At 49.4% G+C, this 25,450-nt stretch overlaps 1 protein-coding gene across 14 annotated transcripts in view; it reads right to left on the reverse strand.

Annotated features, from left to right (window-relative positions):
- Window positions 1-25,450, reverse strand: part of adgrl2a (adhesion G protein-coupled receptor L2a) — a 695,216-nt gene that overhangs the window by 189,144 nt on the left and 480,622 nt on the right. For all 14 annotated transcript variants that reach the window (XM_072510363.1, XM_072510357.1, XM_072510358.1 and 11 more), the window contains one exon: window positions 19,744-19,957. In XM_072510363.1, the coding sequence (XP_072366464.1) occupies window positions 19,744-19,957 (214 nt within the window). The remainder of the gene's footprint in view (window positions 1-19,743; window positions 19,958-25,450) is intronic.

Here is a 25,450-nt window from a genome sequence, read left to right on the forward strand (position 1 = left end):
TTGGCTTGCTGTCAAGAGAAAGAGCACCTTCAATTGATTGAATTGCTGAGACGGATGGAATAGGCCCAACTGCACAATTTACAAAGAGATGGGGGAGGAACTCAATTCAGGTCTTGCATGTCGGTTGGAGAGTGAGCGAGAGCTCCACGCGCAAGTCAGCAGCGAGGGCAGGGGTGCTTTCGGAGCGCAGCTCCTTCATCAGGTGATTCACGGACCACCTTGCTTGATGTGCTCCGAAAGCTCGTGATTCCAAACAAACCTGTTGGGCTTTAACCTGGTGTTGTAAGACTTCTTACTGTGCCCAACCTCAGTCCAACGCCGGCATCTCCCCATCATGGCCACCAAAGGGGAAGCATTCAACTCTGCCCAGGGAATCCACCCCTGTGCTCATCAATGTCCATCCTTCAACTATTGCCAAAATAAACTTCTTGGCACTTCATTCCTCCAATTGCTATTTGTGGTATCCTGCTATCTATCACAAAAGAGTTGCTACGTTCACTCATAAGCACTTTGCTTTAATATCATTATCTGAAATGCTTGGAAACATGTCAGAAGGAAGTTTTGTCCTGGAACTTGAAGGGTTCTGTTCTTAACAACCTTAATTGGCTGCAAATATTTTTGTGACACTCCTAACAGACAGAGATGACAAAATAAGACATCACAAGAAATGTATTGAAATTCTTCAACTAATTAAGCCGTCACTTCCTTTCCCCCTTGTAGCTTTTGAACGGCAGAAAAATTGCCCTCTGCCTTTACATATTTTTTTTTCGAGTGAATCAGCACTAATCACTCCATTATTCACTTTTGACGGGTCTTGCATGGTTGGGGGCAATGTGCTGTTTTCATTTGCATCAAGCAAGGTGCTCCGTGACCCTAGAAGCGTCAGTGAAAGTACTTAAAATATCAAACAGCTCCCAGATATGCGCCTGCCAGCGAGAAGTAGCGAACCCACCGTTCTGTCACCGGTTTGAAATGACACAACGTGAAGGAAAGTGGGACCGATGGCCCTGAATGCTTGGGGAGAGAGAGAGAGAGAGAGAGAGGAGCAGAGAGAGGGAGACCAATCGAGATGTTTGTAGCAAACAGTTTCTTAAATAAACGTATGAGAAGAAAGTACATGAAAATTGAATGGTCAGTTTTTAAAATAAAATCATTATCCTTGCTCTCAAATGGTTTTGCCCTGGAATGTGTGCTTCCTTCCATTTTAAATTGTGCCACTTCTGCTTATGCGACAGGAGACTTTTTTTTTCTTGTAGAACATTAAAAGCTCCCTGAAGCCTATATTTGTAAATATATATTTGAACAATTCACGAGCTGACTCTTCATTTTTAGGAGGGAAATGTGTCTAATGCTTACATTAAAAAAATATATATATATATTTTATACAGCATTAATGAACAGGAATTGTTATTGGCATTTTTGCAAAATGTTGCTGCCTGAATTAACAAGCAGAAAATTAGTTTCCAACCACCCCCCCATCCCACTTTTGGCTAGCGTTAGTCAATCCACTATTAGAATGGAAAAAAAACGCCAATAAAGTAATCTCATTTCCCTCCGACAACGCTTTGACTTTTCTCGCACCTCACTCAACACTTCTTTTTAACCTGAGCATAGCCAGATACAGCCACCCGCCAGAGAATGGGAGCGAGTCATCGGTTTGCATTTCATCTACAAAGGCGGTCTTGTAGTGTCCATGGCAGGCAAAAAGATAGCATTCACAATGTTACATACATCGATCAAGATGTCTTTAATTAAGACGCTTCAATGTTTCCACATTGTGCTGCTTTCAACCACCCAACAGTGCCATGTGTCAAATTGGCTCAGAACCCGTGTGTCCTTGTCCCTTGAATTTGAAGATCATGGGCACGATTGTCCCAAAATATTTCTGAGTTCATTTGTGGCGGGTTTTTCAGGGAGTTTCCCGCCGGCTCTGCCGCTGAGTCCCCACCGCTATTCAATGACATTTTAGTCCCTTTTTTGGTTCCTGGGGAGTTTTTCCATCGGTTTATCTAGCTCCCCCCCATCTGTTCTATTTACCTTGCGGGTGACAGAATGTCCTGGGGACATTCTCACCATTTTCTGGTTCATGACGTTTCACCTGAACTCTGTCTGAATTTATTTGTGCCTAATTATACTTATGGCCACTATCTTTGGTCTCCGCAGCTGGAAACATTTAGATTTCATAGAATTTACAGTGCAGAAGGAGGCCATTTGGCCCATCGAGTCTGCACCGGCTCTTGGAAAGAGCACCCAACCCAAGATCCACACCTCCACCCTATCCCCATAACCCAGTAACCCCACCCAACACTAAGGGCAATTTTGGACACTAAGGGCAATTTATCATGGCCAATCCACCTAACCTGCACATTTTTGGACTGTGGGAGGAAACCGGAGCACCCAGAGAAAACCCACGCACACACGGGGAGGATGTGCAGACTCCGCACAGACAGTGACCCAAGCCGGAATCGAACCTGGGACCCTGGAGCTGTGAAGCAATTGTGCTATCCACAATGCTACCGTGCTGCTCCAAGGCATTGAATTAAAAGAAGGAGGATCAGGCGTCAAGGTTAGAAAAGGCACTGGGATGAGGGGGAGGATTACTGAAGTCTTAGCTGATGAAATAAATATTGGGGGAAGCTAGGGACAGGTGCAGCAACGAGGCATTTCTGAAGAGCTGTGGGTGTGCGTGCGTGCGCGCGGAGCACCAGACTCCAGGAGCGTAGTCGTGGTGTTGACAAACCACTGAGGTGATACATGACTTTACTTAACGTGACACGTGACTAGTTCTCAAGCTGCCCCCCGTGTGATGAAGAATGGATAATACCAAAGTCTGATTAAACTCCAATGAAGCATTTGAAAATTACTGAAGTGTCAAATTCACTAACAAATAGATGGACAGCCAGTATATTATCCTTCCCAACACCACAACCCCCACCCCCATCCCCAACCAAACCCACGCACACACACCTGCCTCTACTGCAGCACTGGGGGAGTTACAGAAAGCAATTTAGATAAGATACAGCGAGTGCTTGACCTGAAGAGGGATCGAGATTTATACTGAGTGCGATTATAAACGAACAGTTTTATATTTGATTAAACTCATAATAATCCCAAGTATGATTTAAGCCTCGAGCTGCGTGGGGAAGCAATGACACTTCATTTGATCCACATGCGAAGCGTATTTAACAGCAGATAATAGGGCTGATTTTCCTTCCAATATGTAATTTTGTTTTTAATTTGATCTCGGGACGTGGAATCTGACAAGGATTGTCCTACTTCCCTGCCAGGCTTTGAGACCTTCGGAATATGGCTCTAAGGTAGGGTGGGCACTCTTGTTAAGTGGACGCTTCGGCCACACCACGGGGTTTAGCTATGTTAAAGGTGCTATACAAATTCAAAATGCTGTTGTTATTGTACCAAAGTGGTGCCTTTAACAACTGGTTCTTCAACCGCGAATATTAATCCCTCCACGGAGATACCCCTGCTCATCTTTGTAGCCTTCCCCAATACTCGTTCTACCCCAAGTCGTAACTGCTCAACTCTCCAATCTTCTGGCCATGCCTTTTGGGTGTCAGTAAGTCAAGCCCACGCCACAAATCTGGGCTCCCAAAGGGTTAAGTCTCATTACTCGTTCAGCCTTCTCCCAATGGCCTGCAGCTACGAGGAAGCAAGTGGGAAACAGGCATGAAAAGTCAATTTAAAATTCCCAACCAACCCAGCTCCTCACTGAGAATTAGCTGAAACCTCATCAGAGCAGAAAACGAATGTAAAACACATGCTAATAATTCCACCTTTTAATCCAAACATCTTTCCCCCTGAGCTACCTTATCAGCAGAACATAGAAAGCATTCACTTCATTTAACAATATGAAAACAGCGAAGAATGGGTCTGCTTAGTTTGCAAATAGCCCACCATGACCTAGTGTGTTGGTACGTGAACAGGCAGTGAGTTTCATTAGCATACAAACTATTTTACATTAAAATCAAGCCTAAAAATATTCAACTTTCCCAACAATCCCTGGTCCAGCTCACCGGAGCATCATGGCTTGGAAGTGTAAATAGTTCCAGGTATTTTCGGAAAAAATTGAGATCTTGTCAGTGCCATCACCTCTGCACATTGTTCGCTCACAATGTTCTCCAATGCTCACTGGGCCTTCTGGCCAGGGGATTTACTTGGTGATATATAGTGCGGTGTTCATACTCCGTTGTGCAGTCATCATCAACACTTGATATCAACCCGAGGAGGCTGATGCTCCTTGTTCAGCATCAGGGGAGCGGTGCACTGTCAGGAGCTCAGGGGCGCGATTCTCCGCTCCCGTGCCGGTTGGGAGAATCGCCTGGCGCGCCATTTTCCCCCGCGCCACCGGTCCGACACCCTCCCGCGATTCACCCAGGCGGCGAGAACGGCCCCGTCGAGTTAGGCGGGTCGCAGACCGGAGAATCGCCCGGGACACCCAAAATGGCGATTCTCCGCTACACCCGCTATTCTCCGGCCCGGATGGGCAGAGCGGCCTGCCCAAAACGACGGCTTCCCGCCGGCGCCATCCACACCTGGTCGCTGCCGGCGGGAACAGCGCGGGAAGGCTCAAATGGGGTCTGGCCCGCGATCTGTGCCCACCAATCGGCGGGCCGGCCTCTCTGAAGGAAGACCTCTTTTCCTCCGCGCCCCGCAAAATCAATCCGACATCTTCTTGCGGGGCAGCCTCGGGGAGGACGGCAACCGCGCATGCGCCAATTTACGCCAATGCCCGGCGCGCACTGACGACGCTGCTTTCAGGCCCTGAATCGGTCGAGATCGGAGCCGTTTCGTGCCGTCGTGATCCTCGACGGCGTGGGCACTTAGTCGCGGGAGCAGAGAATCGCGCCCAAGATCTCTCAGTTGCACAGCAAAACCTAAACCCTATCTGCGCTCTCTGTTGGGTGTAAGATATTCCACGGCACTACATTGAGGAAGAACAGGGGAATTCTACCCTGGCGCCCTTGCCAAAAGTGAACCCTGAATCAACACCTAAGAACGCAATCTTCTCATCATTGTCTCATTGCTGCTCATGGGATCTTGCTCTGCGCAAATTATTTGCCGTGTCTCCCTCCAGCATAATGGTTACTACACTTCAGAAGCACTTTATTGGATTTCAAAGTCCTATCGGATGTCCTGAGGGTTTCTTTGCAGTGTTTGTTTTTCACAATACATGAAGCGCGCGGTGGCACAGTGGTCAGCACTGCTGCCTCACAGCGCCACGGACTCCGGGGTTCAATTCTGACCTTGGGTAACTGTCTGTGCAGCGCTTGCACATCCCCCCAGTCTCTGCGTGGGTTTCCCCTGGGTGCTCCGGTTTCCTCTCACAATCCTAAGATGTGCAGGTTAATTAGACTGGTCACGCTAAAATTGCTCCTTCGTATCCAAAGGTTAGATGGGGTTACAAGGATAGGGCGGGCAGGGGAGTTGGCCTAGGTCGGTGCAGACATGGTGTGCCGAATGGCCTCCTTCTGCACTGTAAGGATTCTATGCACACTCCACAAGGTTAGTGGGCAGCACAGTGGTTGGCGCAGTTGCTTCACAGCTCCAGGGTCCAAGGTTCGATTCCCGGCTTGGGTCACTGTCTGTGCAGAGTCTGCACATCTTCCCTGTGTCTGCATGGGTTTCTTCCGGGTACTCCGGTTTTCCTCCCACAGTCTAAAGATGTGGTTAGGTGGATTGGCCATGTTAAATTACCCTTAGTGTCCAAAAAGGTTAAGTGGGGTTACAGGGATGGGGTGGAGGCGTGGGCTTGAGTAGGGTGCTCTTTCCAAGAGCGGGTGCAGACTCGCTGGGCCAAATGGCCTCCTTCTGCACTGTAGATTCTATGATTCTAGTTATTAAGAAGTTGGGACCACTTCCCGAAATGGATAAGGCCCAATTGACTCTCAACTGTTGTTGGCTGAAGATTCTCACACTTTTTGTTTCGGACACTGGGGGCAAAATTCTCCGGAAACGGAGCAAATCAGACGGGCATCGCGCTGCCCCAAACGTGCGGAATGCGCATCTTTGGGGGCCGAGCCCCAACATTGAGGGGCTAGGCTGGCGCCGGACGGATTTCCGCCTCGCCAGCTGCCGGAAAAGGCCTTTTGTGCCCCGCCAACTGGCGCGGAAATGACATCTCCGGGCGGCGCATGCGCGGGAGCATTAGCGGACGCTGACAGCTTCCCACGCATGCACAGTGGAGGGAGTCTCCTCCGCCTCCGCCATGGTGGAGACCGTGGCGGAGGCGGAAGGGAAAGAGTGCCCCCACGGCACAGGCCCGCCTGCGGATCGGTGGGCCCCGATCGCTGGCCAGGCCACCGCGGGGGCACCCCCCGGGGCCAGATCGCCCCGCGCCCCCCCCAGGACCCCGGAGCCCGCCCGCGCCGCCTTGTCCCGCCGGTAAGGTAGGTGATTTAATTTACGCCGGCGGGACAGGCATTTTAGCAGCGGGACTTTGGCCCATCCGGGCCGGAGAATCGAGCGGGGGGGCCCGCCAACCGGCGCGGCGCAATTCCCGCCCCCGCCGAATCTCCGGTGCCGGAGACTTCGGCAATCGGCGGGGGTGGGATTCACGCCAGCCCCCGCCGATTCTCCGACCTGGCGGGGGGGGTCGGAGAATTTCGCCCTGGATTCGGATTGAATTTTACACCAGGACTTCTCTACAACCCTCTGGCTGGATGTAAATGTTTCTTAAGAGACCTTTCGTTCACAATCAGCTTCTTACAACCTTCCAATTGGCAACCAGGTTGAGAAAACAACAACCTGTATTTATGTAGCATCGTAACATCGCGCAACATTCTCAAGCTGCTTCACAGGTGCGACTGCCAAGCATAATTTGACGCTGACGTATGCAAGGGCTGCAATCTTCTGGCTCCCACCATATTGGGTTCCCCGCGGTGGATGTGGCAAGACATTCACTTGACTCTGGACCTCAGCAGGCCTCGCAAGATCCCACTGGTGGGAGGGTCAGAAAATTCGAGACAAGGGGGCATTGGGACAGATGACCAAAGTCTTCATCAAAGGGATGGGGTTAAAGGGGCGCCTTAAGGGAGGAGACGAGGGCAGAGAGGCAGAGAGGGAATTTTAAGCTCCAGACCACGGCAGCTGAAGGCACACCCGCACCAATGGTGGAGTGATTAAGATCGGGTAATGCACAAGAGGATTTGAGGACTACCTTGGAGAGTAGTCAGGCTGGAGGAGGCTGCAGAGATAGGGATGGGATAAGGGCATGGAGGGATTTGTAAATCTGGACGTGAACTTTAATGGCACTTGCATTGCCGCCCTGGGAGTCAATGAAACGCGGCCAAGCTGCCACGGCCACTCTGAGGGGAATGATGCAGCAGACCACAAGCAGATGGACCAGTGATCACCAAATAACACAGGATCATGGTGTTTGAGCCTGGCCTCTGACCTATTTTTTCCAATCAGTTTTCAGGAATCTTGAGCTTTATATTGGAAACCTGCAATGGCTAATTTTGGGGGGAACATTTTAAAGATATATTTTACTAGAGCAGTGAAGACAGGGGAGGGGGTCTGTTTGTAGTCACTGGGCAGGATGTTGTCTCCCTCCTCCCTTGGTGTGGTGAGTTTCCCGGCAACATTGGCTGCTGGCGGCATCTTCTGGTCCCACCCAAGTAAATGTCCATTCGTGTTGCTCGCCTGCTGCACTGCCAGGGACCCTGCTGGAGGTGGAGTGGTCGCCGAAGGTGGGGCCAGGAGATCCCGCTGACGAGAGGGCAGGAAAATCCAGCCCATTCACTTTTCATTCAGTCTCGGAGCCTCAGAAAAGGGGGTTCAGCTTACAATCTGTAACGGTCATAAAGGGAAGATGGATCCGGCCTGCTCTCTGCTGTTGACTGCTGCTCTGGAACTCCAGCTGCACCGGAGGGGTGCGAATGGACTGGGCGGCAAATGCTCACTTGTCTGGTGAATGCTATTTGCGAGTGAGACAGCATCTGGGCCCCCCGAGGAAGGGGACAATGGGTTCAGCGCCATAAATAAAAATACAACTTATCCAAGAACTGTATTTAGATACGAGCCATTCAGTCGTATCTTTCAAAAAGAGAATTTGATAGATTGTCTAGATATCCGGAAACTATTTTCTCTGGCAGGAGGTAATCAGAGGACACGGATTTACGGTAAGAGCCAGAGAGAGATAAGGTGAAATATTTTTACAGTGTTTTGTCACGGGCTGGAAGCACATCCTGAAAGGCCGATGGAAGCAGATTTACTGGTAGCTTGCACAGAGGAAATTGGATAAATGCTTAAAAAGGAAAAGCCTGCAGGCCTCTGGGGTACAAAAAAAGTTGGGAAGTGGGACAGATTGAAACTCCTATAATAATCTTTATTATTGTCACAAGTAGGCTTACATTAACGCTGCAATGAAGTTGCTGTGAAAATCGCCTCGTCGTCACACTCCAGCGCCTGTTCGGGTACACGGAGGGAGAATTCAGAATGCCCAATTTACCTAACAAGCACGTCTTTCAGGACGTGGGAGGAAACCGGTGCACCCGGAGGAAACCCACGCACACACGGGGAGAACGTGCAGACTCCGCACAGACAGTGACCCAAGCGGGAATTGAACCCAGGTTCCTGGCGCTTTGAAGCATCACTGCCAACCACTGTGCTACCGTGCCCAGGACTGATTGATCCACATATGGTTGCATCATTCTCCAATCAACCTCAATGTCTATTGGATAACAGAATATTAATGATTTATTAATTACATTGTTACGGCTTAATGGCAATTACATTGATAGACAGGTCATGGATATTTGTACATCTCCGAATGGGGATACCTGGGACACGGGGCAGGGTGTTGGCAGCGCTGGACAAAGTCAATAAACTCTCTCCAGCAAAGAAAGCAGCTGTGTCTTAAAGCTTCAACGTCACCAACTGCCGTGGATTGGATTAGCATACTGCGGATGCTGGAAATCGGAAATAGAAACAGAAAGTGCTGGAGATACTCAGCAGGTCTGACAACGTCTGTGGTGCAAGAAACAGAGTTAATATTGTTTCAGGTTAGCGATCTTTCATCACAACCGGTTTTGATGAAAGGCCATTGACCTGAAACGTTAACTGCATCTCCCTCTCCGCAGATGTCGCCGTAACCGCCTGAGGATTTCCAGCATCTCCTGTTTTCGTATTCCTGCTGGAATGGCTATCTTTGAGATTTTGCTGACACACATTCAAATCAAGCGATGCGACTCACGCACAAGCAAGTGGATACCGTCGAAATGAATATCTTTTGCAAAGTGATCAGAGTAAGTGGTTGGATAATGCTGTTCAGTCATACAAGTCCAGATACCAGGGCCGGGATTCTCCCCTACCCGGCGGGGCGGGGGGTCCCGGCGGGATGGAGTGGCGTGAACCACTCCGGCGTCGGGCCGCCCCAAAGGTGTGGATTTCTCTGCACCTTTAGGGGCCAAGCCCTCACCTTGAGGGGCTAGGCCTGCGCCGGAGTGGTTGGCGCCACGCCCGCTGGGGCTGAAGGGACTCCGCCGGCCGGCGGAAGTCCGCGCATGTGTGGGGGCGTCAGCGGCTGCTGACGTCATCCCCGCGCGTGCGCGGGGGGGGGGGGGGGGGGGGGGGGGGGGCACGTCCGCATCGGCCATCGCAGAGGCTATGGCCGAGGCAGAAGGAAAAGAGTGCCCCCATGGCACAGGCCCATCCGCGGATCGGTGGGCCTCGATCGCGGGACAGGCCACCGTGGCCCCCCCCCCCCCCCCCCCCGGGGTCAGATCCCCCCACGACCCTGGAGCCTGCCCGTGCTGCCAGTCCCGCTGGTAAGGGAGGTGGTTTGATTCACGCCGGCGGGACTGGCGTGACAGCAGCGGGACTTCGGCCCATTGCGGGCCGGAGAATCGCCGGGGGGGGGGGGGGGGGGGGGGGGGCCGCCGACCGCCGCGATTCCCGCCCCGCCAAATTTTTGGTGCCGGAGAATTCGGCGGCCGGCGAGATTCACGCCATCCCCTGGCGGTATCTCCAATCTGGCGGGAGCTGGAGAATCCCGCCCCAGATGACCTGTATGTAGCTTGGAGCTCTCCACTGGTTGGCTTAGCACAGTGGGCTAAAGAGCCGACTTGTAATGCAGAACAAGGCCAGCAGTGTGGGTTCAATTCCCGTACCGGCCTCCCCGAACCGGCGCCGGAATGTGGCGACTAGGGGCTTTTCACAGTAACCTCATTGAAGCCTACTTGTGACAATAAGCTATTATTATTATTATTATTACTGTCAGACCACGTCATTCATATCCTGAATGTGTTAATTCTGGCCTTCATAGTGGGATGTAACTGAGAGCCCACCAGTCGCAAAGTTGCTGTTGTGCGGGCGTGGTTCGCAGCCGGCCTGACCCGTGCGCTTGCCGGCACCACCAGGAGGAAGACTTGTTATCGATCTTCCCTGCTTCATCTTCAAATTGATCCCAGCAAAGACTGCCTGGGACACCAGTAAGCATGAGCCCAGCAACAATGACCAGTGCATGTTAGGGAGCATTCCTGCAGCTTAGTGCGGACGTCAGTGACATGCTGCATTGAAATGCATGCATCCAGGTGAAAGCCCAAGGAGAAGGTTCAACAACACAGGGCATGAACAAGACCAAGACAGCAAAAGGAGAAAAAAAAAGAGGGAATAAGCAAGAGATGAGAGAGAGAGAAAGTGAACCCCAGTGCAGGAGAAACAAAATGGGGAGAGAAAATGTGAGGGAGAGTGTTAGAGAGGTAGAAAGCGAAAAGGACAAAGTAAGAGAGAGAGAGATGAGAGAGAGAGAAAGTGAGAAAATATAGAGGGCTAGGAAGAGTGGGTTAGAAAGAAAGAGCCTGTATTTATAGCATCTTTCACAACCTCAGGAGGTCCCTAAGGCACTTTACAGCCAATTAAGTACTTTTGAAGTGTGTCACTGTTGTAATGTAGGAAACGTAACAACATCAATCATAAAACAGTGAGCAAAGAGTCGAGCTAAACAGGGAGAAATGATTAGTGACTTTAGGCTTTAAATGTCTGTGAACTAGCAGCAGGAGGAATAGACTTCTGGAGAGGATGAACTCGAGGGCTTGAGGTTCAAAGAGATTACGACTCGAAACTGAGATTTTGGAATGACGGTGGGTGAATTCTTATCTCAGTCTGATGTCATTTCTTGGTCCATTATTTGAACGGGGGTTGGGGTGGTGGTGGTGGTGGGGGGGGGTGGTTAGGGCGAGCACTATTTAAAATAAACCAATTAACATGTCAGGGAAATAAGTTGCGGCAGAGGAATTTCATGCAAAGGTTTTAAGCATTGATAAGCTAATAGCCGACAAACTCAATCCCAATGCATCAAATGTAACAGTGTCTGGCCATACCCGAGGGGCTTTGCCTTTGATCCATTGCAGACCATTACCTTACAGCAAAGAGCGACTTGCGTTACATTATCAACATAGTTAGTCCTGAGCGACTTCTTCCCACGAACATTAATTGGTTAAACTGCCTCATCGAATTTTGTTTCTCAGTTTGATATTTGTCCCTTAACAAGAGAAGCATACACCACTAATTCCACTCACTGAACACTCATTGAGTAATAAAGGTCTTGGAGCTGGCCGCAAAGATAAAGCCTGGTAATAGCGTCTAATCATCTAAAACAAGTGGGCACACATTAATGTGCCACGAGAAGACTTTTACAATGTCTATTTCCTCTGAAAAATGCAGTCCTTAAAATAAGTCTGTGGACTAAAAAAGATCACACAGCGCTCACAACATTACCTTTGCTGTCACTTGAAGCATCAATAGTGACCACTATTAACCTCACCCCCCCCCCACTATTGAATTAACAAAAACCCTACTGCGTTCGGTACCAAGTATAGCATTCTGGAATAGTGGAATTAATCTGTTATTTGCCCACCTACAGAGTTTGAATGTTTACTATATTGAAGGCTTACGCAATAACTGTGCTCAAGGGAGGTCCTCATCTGCGAAGGAGCAAAATCTGTGAACAGGCTTGATCCCAGTCCGCTCTTTCACTTGGTCTTCGTAAGTTTGTCAGTCATGCTGGTCTTAACTCGGATTCGAAATATTGCCCAGGACTTCAGGGGGTTGAAGCTCAACTCCCGAGTGCAAAAATCAAAGCTTACACTCCAGTGCAGTATTGAGGCAGTGCTGCACTGTTGGCAGTGCCATCTTTCAGATGAGCCGCTATTAAAGCAAGGCACTGTCTGCCCGCTCTGGTGATGCAAAAGACGCCCTGGCCACCATTTCAAACGCAGGCAGTGCAGTTCCCCCTGACGCCTGGCCAATATTTACTCCTCAAGCAACATCACAAAAACAGATTGCCTTGTCATCCATCACATTGTTGGTTGTGGGAGCTTGCTGTGCACAAATTGACTCCAAATTCCCCACCACTATAGGAGGAACCACAATTCAGAAAAACCTTGTCCCGAGGTGGCGAAGAGTACTATCTAAATGGAAGACTTTTTTTTCCACAAGCTGATGGAACTTGTATTCTCCCCCTCTCCGTCTTTTTATAGTATTTCTACACTGTCACCTCTGCAAGAAATATAACTTGTGTGCTCAATTCGATGAATTGATCAAATGATCTGGCGAAAAGGCAGATGCACTCACAACGACTTGTCTCAAAAATTGAATGAACCTCTGTAATAAATGAGAGCGTGCAATCTCTCACTCCATGATCAGTAAATCACAGCCAATTTGGATTGAAGGAGCACTACATTTTATTTATGATCCTTGTTCATAGTTTATCTTTTTTTGGAAAGGATAAAGGATGATGAGCAATCCTGAGAAAGGGTTATGCCACCTCTTGCTTAGCACTCTGCAGGGCTTCTGAAGCATTGTGCTCAAATGAATTTATTATTCAAACTAATATCTGCATGAAGCGATGGAGGTCATACTGCGGGTGGGGTCAGAGATTTAGATTCTGCATCGTGATAAGTTTTATAATTGGCTCCAAACCGTTTTCATTTGAGCTTTCAGGAAGGAATGTCCTGTAGGCTGGCACTATCGAGCACTGAACATATTATGCAGATCAGAGCCCCAGAAGATTGACTGGAATAAGTGGGTACATTTCACTGCCTTGGTGGGTTAAGACAGGTCAAAAAGGGCCCAATGTCTGATCCTTGGCCTGTGCTGGTCGCAGTGGGGAGTTCAACCGGTTTAGGTGAGTGTAGGAAACGTAGCAAGGTATCGCAGGACCAATCGATACCCCGTGACAATGCCTACATGATGGTTCACACGTGCGAACAAGAAGTGACTCAACATGCCAACCGTCACTGGTTATTGAGAGAATGTGTCAAAGAACAAAGAACAATACAGTATCGGAACAGGTTCTTCGGCCCTCCAAGCCTGTAACCTTTACAAAAACCCTCAATACTTCCTTGTGCCGTATCCCTCTATACCCATCCTATCCATGTCATTGTCAAGATGCCTTTTGAACGTCATTAATGTATCTGCTTCCACAACCTCCCTTGGCAACGCGTTCCAGGCACTCACCACCCTCTGCATAAAAAAGCCCGCCTCGCACCATCTCCTCTAAGCTTTGCCTATGCCCCCTGGTGACTGATCCCTCCACCCTGGGAATGAGTGCCCACCCATCCACTCTCTCCATGCTCCTCATAGTCTTGTAGAGGTCACCCCTAACTCCATCGTTCGAATGAAAACACTTTTGAAACATTGTCACCGTCGCACTGCAGCAGCAAATTTCCACACAGCAAGCGCCCACAAACAGCTATGTAGTCATGACCAGATGATCTGTTTTTCACAATATTGGCAGAGGACAAGTGTTGTTCAGCAAGAGAGCTCCCTTCAAAAATAGCGTCCGTGGAATCTTTTACATCTGCTTCAGAGAGATGGCATCTTGGTTCTATTTCATCCAAAACATGCCTCCCTCCTTCAGCATCGCACTGGAGTGTGCTGGCCTAGATTGTAGGCTCAAACCCTAGCAGAGGGAACGGGGCCCTTCTCAGTACAATACCAGTAGGAGAGAGGCAAACTTGTGTCAATACTTGCAGGGGGTCCTCATGAATGTGGAAGCATTGGCAGGAGTCTGCTGAAGTGTGTACGTCAGCACAGGACGTTCCCCATAAAGGAGGAGGTGAAAACCACAGCAATGGATTTTCTCAAAAACTCTCGCTACCAATTCGGAAAAAAATTATTACTCTCAACTTAATCTCAGAATATGTTTCAGCTTAGTGCTGGCCTCAAAACCTAACGAGCTAATCATAAACATGTGCACTGAAAATATATTAAACTCTCTCTGCTAACGTGGTTGCTGTCGACATGGAGGAACAGAGCAACCACATTGGAAGATTCAACTGTAATTGTGCAGTGATCAGTTTTGATTGACAGCTGGAGTACATCATTGGCCTCTGTGTCCCAGGGATCGGGACTGGGAAATTATATTAACAAAGCCTGGTTTGTAAAGGGTGCCAATTTAAATGTGCGGCTCGTATAAAGAATTCCCTCCCTTAACCGCTCTCTCTTTATCATAGAATCTTAGAATTTACAGTGCAGACGGAGGCCATTCGGCCCATCGAGTCCTGCACCGGCTCTTGGAAAGAGCATCCTATTTAGGCCCAAGCCTCCACCCAATCCCTGTAACCCAGTAACCTTCTGGACATGAAGGGGCAATGTAGCAAGGCCAATCCACTTAACCTGCGCATCTTTGGACTTTGGGAGGAAACCGGAGCACCCGGAGGAAACCCACGCAGACAACGTGCAGACTCCACACAGTCACCCGAGGCCGGAATTGAAGCCCGGTCCCTGGAGCTGTGAGGTAGCAGTGCTAACCACTGTGCCCGCCCTAAAGAAATCAGAGACTTATCTGTGCCCAACCTGAAGTAGGGAGTTTGCTGCCACATTACAATATTTTCTCCCCTCAGCGTCAGCTCTAAACTGACCCCATTCCACATTCCCCATTCAGGAGGTATGCTTGGTCAGAGTAAAGAAACCTCTGCCGATGCTCCACCTGAGAGAGCAAAGGCACTGGACTGGTCTTGTGACAGGATGTGAAGCACAGTCCCAGGATACATGTGACGGGGTTGCAACACCACCCTGGCACGCCGACATTGGGTCACAGCCAGTCACATACTGGCACACCTGCAATCGACTGAGTCTGCCCCCTTCGGGCTGGTACATTTAGCCACTGGGAGCAGGAGCAAGAATGTTGAGTGTTTCCAGGCCGTCTGCAGGCCCCTCCTCACACCATCCTTTCCTGGGGTTATTTTTGGTGTTGGTCGCAAATGAGTTGGAGATAAACCTCTGTCCGCCATCCATAAATCACATGTCAGGAGTGTGATGGAATACTTGCCACGTTCCGGGACGAGTGCAGCTCCAACAACACTCAAGCTCAACACCCATCCAGGACAAAGCAGCCCCCGCTTGATTGGCACCCCTTCCACCACCTTAAACATTCACTTCCTCCACCATCGGCGCACAGTGGCAGCCGTGTGTACCATCTGCAACATGCACTGCAGCAACTCACCAAGAGTCCTTAGGCAGCACCTTTCACAGAATCACAGAGTAATACAGTGCAGAAGAGGCCCTTCGGCCCATCGAGTCTGTCCCGATGCATGAAAGACACCTGACCTGTGGAGCAAATCCCATTTGCCAGCACTTAGCCCATAGCCTTGAATGTCATGATGTACCAAGTGCTTATCCAGGTACTTTTTTAAGGATGTGAGGCAACCCGCCTCTACCACCCTCCCAGGCAGTGCATTCCAGACCATAACCACCCTCTGTGGAAAAAGGGTTTTCCTCAAATTCCCCCAAAACCTCCTATCCCTCAAACCCGCAACATCTACCACCTAGAAGGACAAAGGCAGCAGCCACATGGGAACACCAATATTCGTAAGTTCCCCTCCAACTGATTTTGAAATAGATAATAATAATGTAATAATCTTGATTGTCGCCAGTAGGCTTACAGTAACACTGCAATGAAGTTACTGTGAAAAGTCTCTAGTCGCCACATTCCGGCACCTTTTCGGGTACACAGAGGGAGAATTCAGAATGTCCAAATTACCGAACAGCACGTCTTTCAGAGGACTGTGGGAGGAAACCGGAGCCCCTGGAGGAAACCCACGCAGACACGGGGAGAACGTGCAGACTCCGCACAGTGACCCAAGCCGGGAATCAAACTTGGGACCCTGGCGCTGTGAAGCAACAGTGCTAACCACTGTGCTACCATGATCGCCATTCCTTCACTGTCACTGGGTCAAAATCCTGGAATTTCCTCCCTAACAGCACTATAGATCGACGTACGCCATATGGACTGCAGCGGTTCAAGAAGGCAGCTCACCACCACCTTCTCAAGGGTAATTAGGGAGGGGCAATGAATGCTGATCTTGCCATTGATGTCCACATCCCAATATCAAATAGTAATACAAGAGAAACCGAATGAGGTGCATGGGAAGGCCGATCATGATGGGGTGTTGGTCGGGGAGAGATGGGGCGGATTTGTTGGGAATGCACAAGGAAAGCCTCTATTCGGCAGGGAGATTGCCATTAGATCCCCAGTGACAAAGTGGCACTGAATATCTGCAGCAATGCTCAAATATTCCAGCCACATTAAGGCGCCTTACACCCAAGATAAAATTAAAAACTGGGGGGGCCTTGAGCAGGATTTGCCTCAAGTTTTGTCACCCGGAATCAAAGGAAATCCTGGGGCCACTCGATTGGACCGATGTCTCCAGGCAGGCAAGGCCATTTGGGGTGAAGCAGACGTTCTCACCTGCGAAGCAGCACCTCACTTGCCCTCCACCATGAGCTGGGGGAGGGGGGGGGCAAGGGCTCGTGAGGTGAGGACATGCGTCAAGTCCTACCATGTGTGGCGTTGTACTTTAAAATGGGATTGAATGTGGCAGCCCAGGGATTCTCCTAGACTGGCGCCAAGCTGCATTCAGGCACGTATTCCAAATTAATTCCTTAATGTTTAACTGCAATAAAAAGTGCTTTGTGCCAAAACCCAAAAGATGAAACAGATTCCGTTGCTCGGCAGACATTGATGTATTGCAGGGGAGGGCTGGCAAACCTCCATCGGACTCTATAAACGCAGTACTGTGCTGGCAGCGGTTCATGGCGCATAAATTTGGATCACCAAGAGTTTTGGTAGTCCTTTCTTGAAAAGCGAAATAATCGTTCCATCCAAATTAGAGGCCTGAAGTGAACAATCGCTCAGATTTTCAAATCAAATTGCTTTAAATTTCCCAGGAGCTGAGAGACATTGCGTTTTGATTACACAAGTGGCTAAAATGCATTAAACGCTAATGTTTGTTTTATTGAATTAGTCCGCTTTCTGTTAATTGTGTGTCCATTAACGTGCACTTTTTTCTGCATCTAAATCCTGCATAATTACCTCGTTAATGAATGTAATGTTTTTCCTTCTTCTGGGAGAAGGATTTTTTTTTGAAGAGCAAAATTGCGCTGCTGGGATTCCGAAGAGTCAAAGCCAAATTTTTGTTGTCGCCCCCCCCCCCCCCCCCCCCCCCCCCCCCCCCACCCCCCCCCCCACCCCGGGCATCCCTTTCCCACTGCTTCAGCTGGTTAAGCAAACCATTTTACTCAGCCGTACAGGCCTGGAAAGTCTCAGACCGATCATTGGCCTGGAACGAGGCTTTGGTACTCAGTGTACTTGAGTTGAACTCCCTGCCTCTGGGATGAGGAAGGGGGTGGGGACAGGGGTCCTGCTCCAGGTCGCTCCATCATCGATGGGCACGCCTTCAGCTGCCTGCCTGGCCCCAGAGTTCCCTCCCTAAACATCTCCACCTCACTCTATCCCTCTTTTAAAGTGCTGTTTAGAACCTGTGCCTTTGACCAATCTGCCCTAATATCTCCTTTAGGTGGCTCAGATTTTGGTTGGGACACAGCCCTTGTGAAGGATCGCCTGACTTTTTTTCCCCACATTAAAGTTTCTATGAACAGGCAATTTGTGGTGTTATGCATCGAATCCTGCTCAGCAGTCTAGCCTCGCCGGGATACTGGGCGATTACGGGCCCGATTGACTGCAAGCCTTGAACCATCAAGTAATCATAGAACTTGCAGTGCAGAAGGAGGCCATTCGGCCCATTGAGTCTGCACAGGCCCTTGGAAAGAGCACCCTATCTAAGCCCACGCCTCCACTCTATCCCCGTAACCCAGTAACCCCACCTCACCATTTTTGGACACTAAGGAACAATTTAGCACACCAATCCCGCTAACCTGCACGTCTTTGAACTGTGGGAGGAAACCAGAGCACCCGGAGGAAACCCCCGCAGACATGGGGAGAACGTGCCGGCTCCGCACAGACAATGACCCAAGCCGGGAATCGAACCTGGGACCCTGGCGCTGTGAAGCAATGGTGCTAACCACTGTGCTACCGGGCCTCCCTGGAAGCATGAGTGAGGGTACTAGTCAGGGAACTGCTTCTCTTGCCCAGTGTCACATGTGGCCAGGGCCTCAGTGATGAGGCATCGAGGAAACTCACCCCAAGCTCTTTGCATTTTCAAACATTTGATATATTGGGAAACCACTGGGAGAAGTATTGGGTGCGATTCTCTGAGCCCCGAGCCGGGCCGGAGAATCGCCGCATCCGCGCCATGACGCCCCGATGCGTGTTCGACGTGGCGCCGGCCGGGGGCCGCTGGAATCGGTGGGGCCGGATGGGCCACGCGGCCGCACGGAAACGGCAGATTCCCGCTGGCGCCATTCACCCCTGGTCGCTGCCGGCGGGAACCCTGCGCTCCTTCACTGGGGGGGGGTGGGGGGCCTCCGATGGGGTCTAGCCCACGATCGGGGCTCACCGATCGGCGGGCTGGCCTCTCCCCTCCCCCCCCCCCCCCCCCGGGCCTACTTTCTTCCGCTTTCGGCCCCAGAACCCCCGTGCAATGTTGAGTCGGGGCCGGCGCGCTGAAGAAGTCCCCCGCGCATGCGCGGGTTGGCATGGCGCCCGTTTGGCACCGGGAAGGGAGGCTGGAGCGGCGTGAACCACTCCAGCGCCGTACTGACCCCCTGTGGGGGACGGAATCGGTCGTCCCCGTGCCCGTTTCGCGCCGTCGTGAAACGCAACGGCGTACACGACGGCGCAAACACATAGTTTCCATTTTGGAGAATCGCTCCCATTATCTTTGGAGCAGACGAAGTCAGAAAAATTCTAAAGTATTAAATGCTCTAATTTGCCAAATATTCCCTTTTTATACTTCAAAAAGACTGACTTCATTTGGTAAGAATCAATAGCTCATTTACTTCACCCAACTCACAATCTTGTTGCACCCGAATACAGCAAGGTATTTGAATATATATTGCACTTTCTGTGACCTTAGGGGCTCATAGTCAATTAAGTACTTTTCCAAGCGTAGCCACTGTTGTGAAGAAGGAAAACTCAGCAGCCATTTTGCGTACAGCAATCTCCCACAACAGTAACAAAATACTGACCAGATAGCACACTTTAACAATGCTGGCTGAGGGATAAATAGCTGCCAAGGCACCAGGGGAAATGACTCTACTTTTCTTTGAGATAATGCCACGGGATTTGCTGCATTCAGCCAAGAAGGCAAACACAGCCATGGTTTCACGTCTCATCTGAACAAGCTCTTCCAACAGGGCAGCGTTCCCTCAGCATTGCACTGCCAGAATATCGGCCTGGATTTTGTGCTGAGGTCTCCGGAGAGGAACTTGTCCCCATGACCCTTTGACTTCAGGGGCAAAAAGCATGACTGACCGAGTTATAAGGCTGGCCACCTCGGACAGTTCTTTGGCAAAGTCTAAACATTAGACTAATCACTATACCTCTGTGTCATGATTTTGAAGGCATCTGGGAGGTAGCATTGCACATTTTCCATCTGGAACAGGTCGGCGTCGCAGATCCTGTCATCCGTCCGACCATAGTTGGCACTCTCGATCACGATGACATCACTTCCGGGGCAGCGGAGGTCAATGGGGTACCCCTCGCAGGACAGCTCCCTCCTCACCAGCCCAAAGGGCAAGGCTGCTCGGCTGAAGCCTAGAAAACACAACAGGGATTTTTGTTGGTGACGGGATTTCACTGTTGAACAACGACAACATCAAAAGAGAAACTACAATTCTCGCTATTGATTCAGCTCAACCGGGCGGCCCAGGGCTGGTGGCAAGGTGGGGTATTATTGCGATTTATCTCAAAGTCCCTGGCTTAGGCAAGGGAAGTGCAGTGGAAGGAGAATAAAAATAGCCAGCAGTTCCTGCTCCCAAACATTGTCCGACGTCATAGAAATACGAAGAGTTAGACATTCAGCCGCACAAAACTGTTCATCCTTCCTGGTAAATGAAATGAAAATCGCTTATTGTCACAAGTAGGCTTCACATTAAGTTACTGTGAAAAGCTCCTAGTCACCACATTCCGGCGCCTGCTCGAGGAGGCTGGTACGGGAACTGAACCCGCGCTGCTGGCCTGCCTCGGTCTGCTTTAAAAGCCAGCGATTTAGCCCAGTGTGCTAAACCATCCCCAAATGTAGGCACACGTGCAGTCTGAGAACAACCCTTATATAGACTCACACATGTGGAACTGTCACTTGCGAATGATGTTGGAAAGGAATGCTCCTGCCGAGTTTGAAACCTAACGCCTTCAGGGAAATGGAGGGGGAATTGGAATATTAATGTTGCACTTGGACAGGAGGTGGTCCCACTCACCAAGGAGTTTCAGGCTTGAGGAACTGCATAGAATTCTTTTCAAAAATTGAGGGAATAGTTGCACCTGCTTTGCATGAATCTTCAAACACAAAAGCATTCAAAAAAGGTTCCCGTTGGGACACTTACGGACAAAAATGGAACGGGAAGATTGCGACCACAATTACAAAGATACGGCTTGAGGCTAGAAACCTCAAGGGTGGAGTCACTGAGATTTCTCGGTCGAGAAAGATGTGGTGGAGGTGGTGTCCACAGGGGTCTGCGTGGGTCTGCAGTGGCTGAAGAAGGCAGCCTTTTCAAGAACGACGAGAGATGGGGACCACATGCTGGCCTCTCCCGTGGCACCACATCCAAGTATAAAAAACCTCACCACATCTCCCAATTCCCACAGCCCATCTCTTGCTTCTGTTCCACACATGTACGATCAAAGAGACAAGTTTAACTTTTGGCCACAGTAGAAGAACGGGTGATCGGCTGCTTGTTACAGGCCCCACCCAATTCTCCTTTTCATTAAAGAACTGAAGCAACATTGCTGCAAGGGGAGACACGGTGCCAAAGTTCTTCATCGTGCACTCGACAGGACAAATGCAAGAATGCCAAACTTCAAAACAATCCTGGCAATTTATACTCCTGTTCTCCTCCAGTATAAATTGCTGTGATCGCATTCTTTGGTCCTTACGAGTGCAGGATGAAAAAACTTTGGCAACATGTTTCTTTCTTTTCAGCAATATTCACATTCTGCACTGCCAAGCCACTGAAGGAGCGACAGAGATTGGGGGTTTAGAACAGCACACATGAGGGCAAGCTGGATGAATAGACAGCTGGAGAGTGCATTCTGCAGTAAAATTGGCTTCGGAAAAAAAGATGAGGCAAAGCGGACAGGCCCTAAATGAGAAGAATTTGATGGGCATCTCAGGATCTGGCCATGTCAATAAGCTTGGCACTTAAGAGGTAATATTTTAAACTTGTAGACAGCTTTGGTCTGGCCTCAGTTGGGGTGTTGTGCATTATGTTTGGGCTTCACATTATGGTAAGGACAGAAAAGCATTCGCAAAGTTGGAAGTTCTATCAGAGATTGGGAGTGATGGTTCCGATCAAAGACAGGAAAAGTGTTCTTTTCCTCTGTGAGAATTGAGACAGTTATGGGCCAATCAGACAGAGCACCGAGGAGGGTTGAAATAAACCACAGTGTGACAGATTCTTCATAAGAACAGGAAAAACTGGAAATACTCAGAGAAACAGAGTTAATCTTTAACGTTGGCAAACCGTCATTAGTTTGGTCTGAAACATGACATGGTTTCTGTCCCCCCACATGCTTGCACGGCTGCTGAGTATTTGCAACATTTTCTGTAGTTCATTTCAGATTTTCAGCACCTGCCGTATTTGGGGTTTTGCATTAGCGACAGATCTTCAAACAGATCAAATTTAATGAGATAATTTAAAGAATTAAACAGCAGGTCAGTTCTTGAACCGGTCTAAAATAACACCTTGAAAAATCTGGAACGTTAGAGGGATACAGGGAGTGAGATCAGACCATATGGCTCATTTGTGGGAAGATGGTGGTATTACGGACATTTGAAGGAGCAGACATAGACCATACACCTCCTCAAGCCCGCTCCGCCATTTAACATCATAGTTGATAAAAGCCAATTAATGCAGATGCTGAAACCTTAAACAAAAACAGAAAATGCTGGACAATCTCAGCAGGTATGACAGCATCTATGGAGACAGAAGGGAACAAACCTTTTGAGTCTGGATGACTCTTTGTCAAAGACCATGGGGTTAATTCTCCGCCATCGGGACTCTCCGTTTTGCCTGCAGCCCGGGGGTTTCCCGACGGCATGGGGCTGCCCCACAATGGGAAACCCACTGACCAGCTGGCGAAGCAGAGAATCCCAATGGCGTGGCGCACCATAAATCTGTGTCGAATTCCGCATTCCGATCTACCCCCTATATCCTTTGATTCCTTTGCCTAACAAGAGGCTATCTACCTCTGCCTTCTGATGTAAAAGGGTGACCCCTAATTTGAAAACAATGCCCCCCCCGAGCTCTGGACTCACCCACGAGAAGAAACATTCCTTCCACGTCCACCTTTTCGAGACTACTAGCAATTAGCAATTTAGCACAGTGGGCTAAACAGCTGGCTTGTATTTGCAGAACAAGGCAGCAGCGTGGGTTCAATTCCTGTACTGGCCTCCCCGAACAGGCAACTAGGGGCTTTTCACAGTAACTTCATTGAAGCCTACTTGTGAGAACAAGCAATTATAATATATTAAGGCAGCACGGTAGCACAAGTGGATAGCACTGTGACTTCACAGCGCCAGGGTCCCAGGTTCGATTTCCCGCTGGGTCACTGTCTGTGTGGAGTCTGCACATTCTCCCCCGTGTGTGCGTGGGTTTCCTCCGGGTGCTCCGGTTTCCTTCCACAGTCCAAAGATATATGGGGTAGGTGGATTGGCCATGCTAAATTGTCCCTTAGTGTCCAGAGGTGTTAGGTTATGAGGTTGCAGGGATAGGGTGGGACATGGACCGGTGCAGACTCGATGGGCCGAATGGCCTCCTTCTGCACTGTAGGGATTCCATGTCTACGCTGACGTTCATGCTCCATCTGGGCCTCTTCCCACCCATCTTCATCTCACTCGTCATCACACCTTTCTCCTTTATGAACTCACCTAGTGCCCCCCGATTAGCACCCATCGCAAATAGCCTTAAACTGTGTGGCCAACTGGGTCTAGACAGTTAGGAACATGATCCAGCTGGAATTATAGAAGCTTACCATGCAGTACAGCAGGAGGCCATTCAGCCCAATGTACCTATGCTGGTTCTCTGTAAAGAGCAATCTAAACACTTCCACCCACACTGCCTCTTCCCCATCGCCCTGTAAATATTTCCTTTTCGAGCATCTTTCTGATTCCATTTTGAAGGTCATTGAAGAATCTGCTTCCACCACCCTTCCAGGCAGCGCGTTCCAGACCACAACAACTTGCTGCATAAAACATTATATTCAGCTTCTTCCATCAATACCAAATCAATATCAAAAACCTCAATCGTCTGATTAACAAGCCACCTGCAAATACTAACAATTTCTCCTTCCTAATTCCATCAAAGCCCCTGATAAATTTGAACACTTCTATTAAACCACCTTGGCTTTAAGAGTCTCCACATAACAAGCTTGGTACCATTACAGTCAATCTCCTCAACATCCCCACCAATAGTAGAATATAGACCAGATGGTTACAAATGTCTCACATGGTGTTAGGCGAGCAACGGGAGTCAAATTAGGATACATGTGTCTCTCATTTCTTTCAGGAAATGGGGGTGTCACTGGCAAGGTCAGCATTTATTTCCCATCCCTAATTGCCCTCGAACTGAAGGGTTGCTGGGCCATATCAGAGGACAGATGAGGGTCTGGATTCATGGGCGGCATGGAAGCACAGTGGTTAGCACTGTGGCTTCACAGCTCCAGGGTCCCGGGTTCGATTCCTGCTTGGGTCACTGTCTGTGCGGAGTCTGCACGTTCGCCCCGTGTCTGCGTGGGTTTCCTCCGGGTGCTCCGCTTTCCTCCCACAAGTCCTGAAAGACGTCCCTTGTTACGTGAATTGGACATTCTGAATTCTCCCTCCGTGTACCCAAACAGGCGCCAGATTGTGGCGACCAGGGGATTTTTATGGTAACTTCATTGCAGTGTTAATGTAAGCCTACTTGTGACAATAAAGATTATTATGTAGGCCAGACCAGGTAAGGATGGCAGATTTCGTTCTCCAAAAAGGGTATTGGTGAATCAGATGGGTTTTTACAACAAAGTGCTAGTTTCATGGCTGCCATTACTGAGACGAGCTTTATCCTCTAAATTTGTTAGTTTTAATTTCTTCAGCTTAACTGGTTGGATTTGAACACACGTACCCAGATCATTAGCCTCAGCCTCTGGATTACTAGCCCAGTGACATGACTGCAATGCTACCATCGCCCTCTGACAATACTCTCACGCTACCCCTGATCAGGTCACAACTTGGACAAAGGAGGCCCTTCAGCCGCTCTAATTTCACCCTCCTAATATATGAACCCTACTGCCATACTCTCGATTGATTGAGAGTGGTGAGTGTGTGTGTGTGTGTGTGTGTGTGTGTGTGTGTGTGTGTGTGTGGTGGAGGGGATATGTAACCCGAATGGATCTGGATTTTCTATTGGAGCTCCTTCTAAAGCAATCTCCCAATTTGAGCAGGCCGGGGGGTTTGGCCGTGATCCAGTCCGCACCCTTCCCAGCAGCTTGGATTGACATCCAGATTTAATTTCAGCTCCCACTTCACTTATTCACTGGTGGTTGGAAATTGAAAGCAGATTCGAGCCAGGCAATCTGGTCGTGCAGACGCTCTGATGCACTGCACACCATGCGACATCCCACAGAGACTGACATGGCCACAATTTCCGTCTTAGCTGAGCCTTTGCAGCCTCTTGGGACGGAGCTCTGGCCCAATCTTCCAAATGTTTTGCGAATTCGGCATCAGTTTCCCTTTGTGAAGCTTTCGGAACATACTGGCCCATGAACAACAATATCAAGCTTTAGAAGAAAAATAAATAAACCTGGTCAGGATATCTCAAAGCGCTTCACAGCCAGTTTAGTAATGTTTTGGAGTGCAGTCACTGTTGTAAGATCGGAAACGCTGCAGCCAATTTACACACAGCAAGCTCCCACAGACAATAATTTGATAAACAGCGACTCTGCGCATCAAAGCAAAATACTGTGGATGCTAGAATCTGAAGCAAACAGAGAAAGAAGAGTTGTACGGACTCGAAAAGTTAACTATTTTCTCTCTCCACAGATGCTGCCTGACCT

This window comes from Scyliorhinus torazame, chromosome 7, assembly GCF_047496885.1.
Source record: "Scyliorhinus torazame isolate Kashiwa2021f chromosome 7, sScyTor2.1, whole genome shotgun sequence".
Classification (NCBI taxonomy): domain Eukaryota; kingdom Metazoa; phylum Chordata; class Chondrichthyes; order Carcharhiniformes; family Scyliorhinidae; genus Scyliorhinus; species Scyliorhinus torazame.